This window comes from Hydra vulgaris, chromosome 13, assembly GCF_038396675.1.
Source record: "Hydra vulgaris chromosome 13, alternate assembly HydraT2T_AEP".
In the NCBI taxonomy this organism is placed as follows: domain Eukaryota; kingdom Metazoa; phylum Cnidaria; class Hydrozoa; order Anthoathecata; family Hydridae; genus Hydra; species Hydra vulgaris.
Window position 1 is genome coordinate 41312141 of NC_088932.1, and position 10360 is coordinate 41322500.

The 10360-nt window shown below is 27.3% G+C and overlaps 1 protein-coding gene across 1 annotated transcript in view; it reads right to left on the reverse strand.

The window, feature by feature from the left end:
• Window positions 1–5561: 5561 nt before the first annotated feature.
• The window catches only part of LOC101240683 (uncharacterized), a 6641-nt gene continuing 1842 nt past the window's right edge, over window positions 5562–10360 (reverse strand). Inside the window, exon 2 of the mRNA XM_065815271.1 lies at window positions 5562–7361. Coding sequence (XP_065671343.1) covers window positions 6286–7361 — 1076 coding nt within the window. The 3' untranslated portion in view covers window positions 5562–6285. The remainder of the gene's footprint in view (window positions 7362–10360) is intronic.

The following is a 10360-nucleotide window of genomic DNA, read 5'->3' on the forward strand; positions in this document are numbered from 1 at the left end:
ACTAAAAATCTTCGAGATCAATAGTTTTATTCGGAGTAAAAGGAGATCTCCTCTTATTTAACAAAAACAAAGTTAATTAAAAATGCTTTGAAATTAACAGTACTCGTTTATGAACTAAGGGAGTGTTTATATTGATAAAAATTATCCCGCCTAACCGGGATAGAAAAACTACCGAGATTTCGCCTCTTCTTTAAAATTCATACTATTTTAGGAATTGCGTTCATATGTAAAATTATTTATCCCGCCTACGCGAGATCTCGCTTATGAACTACCAGGATCCTGTTTAGGCGGGGTGAAAATTCTTCATACAAGCTGAAAACCATCCAAGGTAGACTGGACAGCTTTGTTAAAAATTAAATAGTATTGATTTTAAAAATTAAGTCGTTTGACCATCTATATTTATAAAACTTTAACATTTGTTTCGAAGTTTTTTAAGGCGAAAGTTTTTTTTCTTTAGTTATCTATAAATTATTTATGATATTTATTTTGTAAACAACGAAAAATGACTTTTAATATGAATATAGTAAAAGGTATCAAATAATTTTTTGTAAATCGAAATTCAGTTTTTTCATCTATTTTATTTTTAAAATATTTGATAATGGAAGTATATTCCCATAAATAAAATAGCGCTGTTTGACTTGATGTTAAGGCTTAACTTAACCACTTTTGAAACTAATCTTTTTTGCTGTTCAAAACATTCTGTATTCATTTTACTAATTTTTCTATCATAGGATTGAAAAAATTTGACATTAGAAATTTATAGACTTTATGATACAAATAAATATTTGTAATATGCAACAATACTAATATGCAATATTTTTAATATCATTATAATATTAAACACTATAATACTAATAATATTAGTAATATTCAATTTGTATATACTAATACGAAACATTAAATTTTTTTAAATAATATCTAATGTTGTAATATAATAAATTATATAAGAAATCTTTAAAAAATCATTATCTCTTGTGTATTTGTATTTAGAAGGAGTAAAACTAAGTTAAAAATTCGCTTGAAATGAAGTTTTAAAGATCAATTTGGATTCACAACTCGCACTTGCAAGTCACTCACCCCAAGTTTTAACGATAAACCGCGCTCGGGCTGAAACATCATCCCGGCTTAAACATTAGCCCGGCTTAGTTTAAAAAGGAAATATAGTTTGATCTGACATGGAGCGGGAAAAAAAATAGAACAATCGAAACACTGTAAGTATGCATTAAATAATAAAATAATAAATCTTTCTTTTTTTTTTTTAAATAAGAAAAATTTGACTTTCTTAATAATGAAAAAACTTAAAAAAAGATTTTACTGCATTTTCAAAGGCAGATCTAGAGTAAGACTTTTAAATAAGTCTTACTTGAGTAAAAACTATTTAATTAAAGTCTTATGTGTAAGTTGCTTAAAGATAGCTGGAAAGAAAGAAATTTTTGTAACTTGAGTTTGTTGTGCAGCGAAAATTAATGTTATTTTTAAATAAGTCTTATCTTGAGTAAGAACTATTTAATTAAAGTCTTATGTGTAAGTTGCTTAAAGATAGCTGGAAAGAAAGAAATTTTTGTAACTTGAGTTTGTTGTGCAGCGAAAATTAATGTTATTTTTAATAAAACAGTAGAGGAAGAACATGAGGTTCTCACTGAGTACAAAAAAAACTTAAATAAACTAAGTTGAATCATCTCGAATCTTTTAAACTTAGTAATTGGTTGGTTAGCAGAAAAAAAAAATCTAGCTTGTTGGCTAAGAATTTTATATCCTGTTATTTACAGTTATCTATTACTTCCCAGTGATGAGATTACCAGTGAAGATATGAGTGACTACAAACAAATCTTAAAGCTATTTTAAATTCAGTAAGCATAATAGCGTCAACAAAAACATGCAACTTAAAACATTTGAATGTGATGATTTTGGCCAGCAAGAAGAAAAAAAAGTTCATTAGTATTTAAATCAATTTCAATGGCTACTAGTGAACACAGGCAAAGTTTGTAGCTAAACGTATGCATAAATCATACTCTAGAAGTAATATGATACAGTCTTATGTTTGCATATTTATATATATACACTGGTATTTATATATATATATATATATATATATATATATATATATATATATATATATATATATATATATATATATATAATATATATATATATATATATATATATAAGCAATTTAAAATAAAAGTTAGGCATTTACTGATGGTAAATGAAAATGAGTTTAAATTTTTATAATTTTTTTTTTACATTAGTAATTAACTTATTACTTACTGTTACTTGATAATATATCTATTTTTTATTTTAACCGATAACCTATTTGTAAACTTATTTAAATTGAAATAGTAATTTAAATGTATTATTAAAGTGGCCGCCCTTATGTATTGAATAAGCCACCCTTATGTGCTTTGATTAGACCTGACTTTTCTTGAAAAAAAGGAGGTGGGGGAGTGATTTGAGGTTCATAATAAATAAAGTTTTAAGAAAATTGGAAAATTTTAATGATAGCAGATTTCGGTTGAAGTTTCAAGATTAAGACAATTTTTTGATATGATGTTCTTTTTCTTCAGGGATGCGGAGTCTCAAAAGGACTCCGGTTTTATTTCTCCAATTTTTCCAAGTTTGTAATGTCCCGAAGCTTTAAACATGTTTGTTGACTTTTGATCTGCTATAAGAAAAAAATTCATGAGATTTAATGACTTGAAACTTATTGTTTTAAAGCCAAGAGTCCTGGAGACCTTGCCGTCATTATACTTAAGGACTCCGGGTTCAGAAAATGATCGTTCCTCAAACCTAAAAGTCTTAATTTTTTTTCTATAAGTAGTTAACAGCTAAACAGTTTTATTTAAAATTGACTTTTTATGTTTGTTTTTTTATAGTTTGTGTTGTTGTTTGTGGCTATTTTACGGGGACACTAGTAATGTATTGATCTAGGCTAACAACTGCCCGTCAGCTGCTTTTATGCACACTTCACCACAAAACTAATAGAAAGGCTGCAAATGAAATAGTTGAATAAACTCTACCATTTTATAATCGAGCAAGAATTCAATTAAATAAAGTGGTAGAGGAAATCATGACATTATTTGATGAGTTAAAAAGGCTGGTGTAAACTAACCATACCCATAGAAAATTCTCACAAAAGAATCTTAAAATCTGGCACAACTGTGTGTATAACACATTATATCCTGAAATTACTCATATCATGATGCCAACAATTTTGGATGTATTTATGAAACTAAGCAACGTTCTCACAAAAGAACCTTGAGTACTGAAACAACTGTGTTCATATCATATAAAGTTCTGAAATTACTCAAATTTATTAAATTGTTTTAATAAATGTTAAGTTTTAACTATAAAAAATTATAAATAAAATGTACTTTGAATATAATAAATTTTCAAAAAAGTTTCTTTAAAAAATTACTCAAATCTTTAGAAAACAAAGTTTTAAAAGTTACTTACATGATTAAAAATATTTTATTATTATATAATATTTAAAACTTAACTAACATCAGTATTACAATTTTTAAAATAATAACTGCATTGTTTGGTTTTTAGATTAATAGAAACTTTGAGTATCTTATTTGTTTCACAGTGATAAATTTCACATGTTTACTTATATAATCAAAAAAGATTTCATTACTAATCTTCAACAAAAAGCAACGAGTCAAAATTTTAAAGGTGGTTATAGAGAAATTATTCAATTAGCATACTTATATTTAAACAATACGCAAAATGTGTTTTCTATGGATTTAATTGATCAGGCGCTTTGCACAATGCTGCATGGGATATAAAATTGTTATACTCTATAAAACTTGTACTGTGGAACAAAATAATCAGTCAGCTACCTGAATGTACTGCTTTTGCTAGACAACAAATTACTAAGCTATAAAAGTTTGTTCAGTTTTGTTATATTCCATGGCGGCTAAGTGTACCTGTATCTTCAGCAGCTACTACAACAATTTAAATTTTATTAATTCTTTATTGGATATAAAGCTATTAACTTAACTATTGTTATAAGCTTTTAGCAATTAGATGTGGTACTTCACTGAGGAGTTAGATACGCTGTCTCTGTTTAATGACAACTTAGAGGAAGAATAGAGACAAATGATTGCAAATAAACTATCGCTAAAACATTATGTGACAACAAAGAAAATAAAAAGAAAAGGGTCGGGTATGGCAAACCTATATTTCCGATGTTTCCTAAAATGGCTGTAAATGATGATTTTAGTGGTAAAGATTCCCTAGTACTTAAATTTAAATAGCAGTTTTTGAAAGAACCGGTTACAGAATAGAAAAAAAAAGAAAAGTTTTTTGGCTTTAAAAAATGTGACTTCTATTGTGTTGTTAATGACTCTGCTGAGCGCAAAGTTTCGTAATGAAAAGTTTCGTAATGACTTTATGGAAACTGCTAAAAAAAATATGCGTTCCACAGCATTACGCAAGTTGTAAAAAACAACAAAAACATGCAACCAAGGAAAAATTAGAACCGATCAGATGGTACATTAAATTCTGAGCGGATTGTCTATTTTTTCTAATTTTGATTTAGTAGAGTTATTTTTTCATATCGCACACACATTTTATTTTTATACTGTACACACATTTAAACAGTATAAAAATAGAATATAACATCAGCATTTTTGTTGAAATTTGAATTTAATTTATGTTTTAAATTTAATGTTAAAATGTTTAACTTACATATTAATTGTTGAATTAATTGATTTAACATGTTTACGTAATATATATTTGAAATTATTAGTAATCGACCGAAATTCTGTTTTGGTATTGGTTTCGGCCGAAATTTCAATTTGAACCGATACTGAAACTTCGGTTTCGGTACTTTTTATAAATTTGGTGAAAACCGAAATTTCGGTTGAAAAACATACCGAAAACCGATATTTATCTAATTTAGAAAAACAGTTATTTTTTAGAATTTTCACAAAATTTTTTGAGAATTTTTACAAAAATATTGAGAATTTTCACAAAATACCTCGAAAAATCTCAGCTCAGAGCTCAGAGTACTTATGACAAACACAGAGTACTTATGACTGACACAATAGAGTACTATGCTAACACTTATGACTAACACAACTGCTTCACACTCATGACTAACACAACATGCTAACACTTATAAGTATTAAGAGAACACAACAGAGTATTAACAGAGTACTTATGACTAACAAGTTATGATTAACAGAGTACTTAACACAAAAAAGCAACAGGTTGTTGAAAATTCATTTTGTCTCATCAGCTATAAGGGAACTTAACCCTTGATTAAGTCAAAAAAATTTAAATTGCTGATAAACTATTTGGAAGCATTCCAAATGAGCTCTTTTCAATTGATAAGAGTGTGTATACAAAAATGACGACATGTTGGTTGCAGACATTCCAGATATAATAACTTTGATTTTTTGTTACCCTTAAAAATTCTAATATATATTAGGGCAATTCCACCTTGAAGAATTTTTTGAAAACAAGAGTTGGTATGGGTGTGAAAGATTTTATTTGTGAAAATAAACACATTTTTACAAAAAATAATTTAAAAAAAAATTAAAACTTATTCGGGCTACAACATTTAAAAACTGACAAAATAGAGGTTAATTATGCAAACATATATACTTCAACACTTGAAATAAGGAGGCTGTATAAGTATATACATAAGTTGGCTAAAATGCAAAGAGTAAATATAAATTTAAAAGTTTAATTTTTTTTGGATTTCACCCATAAAATATGGATCTAATAGAGGCACTAAAAGAGACCAACGCTCAGATCAATGCATGGTAAAAATATATAAACTTTACGGAGTCTATCGCATTGATCGAATAAAAACAAAAAATCAGCTTAAGAATATTTTAGTTATCAATCAATTTATCATTTGCTTGAGATAAAATTATTAGTTTTATTTCTGTGAACTTCTTTTCTATTCTAATCTTTAATAAGAATAAAGTTGTTCCTTTTTTTGAGCTTAGATGCTTCAGGAACAGACTTTATTGCACGTTCCATTGATTGAGAGTTGTTTGGAAGATAAATAAGTGGCACAACCACTTACATATCTTCCACTTGCTTTTTCTTTCAACAACTGATATTGGACAGATTTATCATATAAAACTATTTTTGCAAACCATCCTTATTTGATTTAAGTATAAACATATAAATGTTTAGTGTATATGTATAAATATACAAATTAAAACAAATAAGGATAAAGTAAAATCAATATTTTAGGTATTGAGAACTGAGCTTTAAGTAAAATTATAAATTAGTAAAGTAAAAAATCTTTTTGAAAATTTATCATTATCAAGCCTCAACTTGTAGTCGAGGCAAAGGCCTTTGCTTTTTTATAGCTTCTGTTTCTTTGCTTATATAATCACAGAAATCATTTTGACTTACAATATTAGCGTTTTTGCTTTTAAATGTTTTTTTATCCATTTTGACTAATGGTAAACTTGTTTTTACTGTAATAATTTCTTTTTCTTCTGTTTTTGATACTTTTTCATTATTTATTTTCAAGCAAATAGTCGGTTTTTGGTCATGTTGTATTTTAAATGTTCCGTCAACAATAAAATTAGTTAGTTTAGTGTTTAGCTTTTTTTGCCACTTTTTAGCCATTAATTTCATTTCCTTTTCAATTTTTATTTCTTCCTCGACATAAACTGTTATATTCAAGCTTGAGTTAACTTTAGAGCTCTTTGATTTTATTAAACATAGTTCAAATACCGCACCGAACGCAAACAATACTGTAATCAAGCACGCAGAAACAATAAGCACATATTTAAAGATTCCTGATTGAGTTGTAAACAAAAGATTTGACTGAATTATAGGGCTCGATGTTACAATAAAGTTGTTAAACGAATCATAAACAAATTCATCAATTTTATCTTTCTGAAAATCAAGATACTCAATGACCAATTCGTTTAGACCCACATCATTAATTACAACACCGTAATAAGATTGGTCGACGTCTTGGATTACATCGCTAATAAAAAAGTTACTGTTAGAAATTTGTTCTTGAAAATAATTTTTTGCACTATATGAATCTAACACAAAACCACTAATTGGTTTCTCGTTTTTATTATTTAAGCTATTGATTAACTCATTAATTGTGTTCATTGAATGTTGCTTTGCATTTCCTTTCAGAAGAAGCTCTTTCTCAAAAATGTGGTTAGTTAATACGCCTATATCACCGCTGTATACGGAGGGTAAATATCGGTCTGTTACTTCAAATACTACATTTGTAAGACCTGCCGTCATAAATGAAGTTATGGTAACACCACACAATATCCAAAACATTGCAAAGAGCTTTGCTATTACTCCTCTTGGTGCAATATCACCGTAGCCAACTGCTACCATCGTGACAAAGGCCCACCAAAATCCTAAACACATATAGTTTTTTTATAGTTAACTTATGCTATTTATTTTTCCAATTTAAATTATTAATCTTAAATAAATTATTTTTATATTTATCGATCCTAAATCAAAAGATTCCGAATTAGTTTATATACATTATTTCAATTTTTAGCTTTTTAAAACTTTTGTCTTCAAACTTTTTGTAATTTTTTCTTCATTTTAAACTTTTGAAAGTTATATATTTAAAAAAAATATTTTATTTGCAAATATCCACACTCTATAAACCATCACTTAAACGGAACGCGTATCTTCGTTAAGTTATTGGAGTAATTTATTACCAAAAACAACAAAATTAACAGAGTAAAATTAACTATTTACGGGTTTCTTATAATTCTTTCAATTCAACGGATTAAAAATCTTTATGAGTAATTTTTTTTACAAATTTTAAAAATGTTGTCAATTGTGTGTTTTCGGTTTTTAATTCTTTCATTTTTTACTGTAAAAAATGGTTCCATGGAATATGTAACATTAAAATCTCATCAGTAATCGTCAATATACAAATTAACTATGACATTGAAATTATTTTAAAAAGGAACCGTCAAAACTCCTACTTTTAATCTTATCTTAATAATATCCAGTTTGCTATCTTAGTCTAAGATAATAAATCTATTTAACTAATATTCATTTAAAATATAAACTTTGATTGTTTTTTATGATTGATGTTGATTTGTAGGATGTTACGTATTTATCGAAATCTTGCCACTGTGCGTATTTTGGGAATAAAAGTGGTGCCTTTATCGTAAACATTTTTTCACAAACTTTTCAAAAAAGAGTGTTTTTTACAAAAATTTTAATTTTTTTATACAATAAGCTATCAAATTTTTATTCCAGACCAAAAACAAACATGAAAATTGTATTTTTGATATGCTGAAGGATGTGTTGGTGATGGTTTAACATACCAAAGTATAAAAAATGTTAAATTTTTATAAATAAATTTGTTTTTATTAAATTGAGTAAAAATACTAAATATTTTACATAAAGTAATGCATGGAATAAAAATGATGTTTTTCAAAATTTTTACATGTAATAGTACGTTATTCATCAACTTATGAAGGCTTCGCGTAATTTATAATAGGCCTATTCACCGTGCGGATGGCGTCATAAACTAGAGGCGAAACAATTTTTATTTCCTATATTCACTCTGTAACATAAAGTCAAAATGCATGCTAAGTTATTTAGTCAATTTTTAAATTTTTAGTTTACTTTGTAACAAAACATGGGTCGTAAATGCTGTGTTACAAATTGCAACGGCATTTATGACAAACGTTCTAAAGAAAAAACTTTTCGTCTTCCTCAAACACCAGAAGAAAGAAAAATTTTGGTTGGCAGTTATACCAAGAGAAAACGTACCAGATAAGAAAGGCACCATTGTTTGTGAAAGGCAATGGCTTGTTGGATACGTTTAGACAAAAGATTATTGCAAAGAAAGACCATATGATCCTCCATTTTGGAAGATGTCAACATTTTCATACCAACTGAAATTGCTTCTCCTTTTGTGGTCATCATAACAATATCATCATTCATATCAATTCCAGACTCATAGCGAAGAATACCAGGTAACATTAATTTTGCACCATAACATATTGCATTAACCTATCAAAAATTTTTTAATCGTGTATTAAACAAAAACTTAAAATAATTTTTTTTTTATAGTTAAGAGACTTACGGCAAAACCAAGTTTAATACCTAAACCATCTGGTTTTCCCAGAACAACTTCAAGATCACATGCCGAAACTAAAAATTTTCAACCTGATGAGTTGTCTGCTTTTAATTTAAGATGTTATAAAATCTTTTAATGATATGAAAATAAACATAGAAAACTGTAAGTTTAATGGAATTGATATATTTAATACTAAAACAGAAAATCAAGTTTTGATTCAATCGTTAGAGTTTGTTCATAACACAGGTGTTCCATTGTTTGTTCTAAAAATAAATAATAATTTTCAGTATGAATCTTTTCACTTTGTAGTCAAATGTTTAATAAAAACACTCACAGAACAGAATTACCATATTGAATAGATAATTGCATATCACAGAACAGAATTACCATATTGAATAGATGGTCGCAGTTCAATTTTTAAATTCATATGAGATAAACAATAAAAAAAAGTTATTCAACAGCAACTTTTTTTAATGAGCGATAAACCTGTTGCAGATAAAAAGTACTCTGTTGAAACAATGATTAGAGTTTTTGAGTATTTCGCAATGTCACGTGCTACATATAATTGGATCCGAGAAGACTTTGAACTTCCTAGCATTACAACATTAACAAGACGAACATCAAAAGTAAAATCTATTCATAAGGGTATTTATCTACAAAAGATTTTTTCAAACTTAACAGACATTAGACATAAAAACTGCATTCTTCTATTAGATGAAGTTTATGTAAAGACTATGTTGCAGTACCATAGGGGAACATTTTTTGGAAAAACAGTTGATAATCTAAATATTCTTGCATATACTGTTTTAAGTTTTATGGTTATTACTTTGTTTGGTGGATCCAAATTTTTATGCGAAATGCTTCCTGTGCATGACATCGAGTCAAATTTTCTTTTTGAACAAACTACTTTTCTTTTATCTGCCATAAAATCATCAGGTGGCCATGTTATTTCTATAGTTTGTGATCGTAACAGGGTAAATCAAGCCTTTTTCAAGAAATTTGAGACAGATGGCGTACCTTGGCAAACAAAAGATATATCTTCTGTATGATTTTGTGCACCTTTTAAAAAATATTTACAATAATTTGATCACTGAAAAGTCACAGGAAATTGATTTTTTTGTTAATAAAGAAAAAAAAATTGCCAAATCTTGCTTTTACTATATCAGGTCAATCTTGTAAAAGATGTGGTTTTTACTTAAATGAAGAAAATTTTTTGATATTTGACAATTTGCCAGAATTAGAAAATATATTATCTATAGATGTCAAAATGACTCTAATTTACATAGCTGGTTACATATTGTCCGA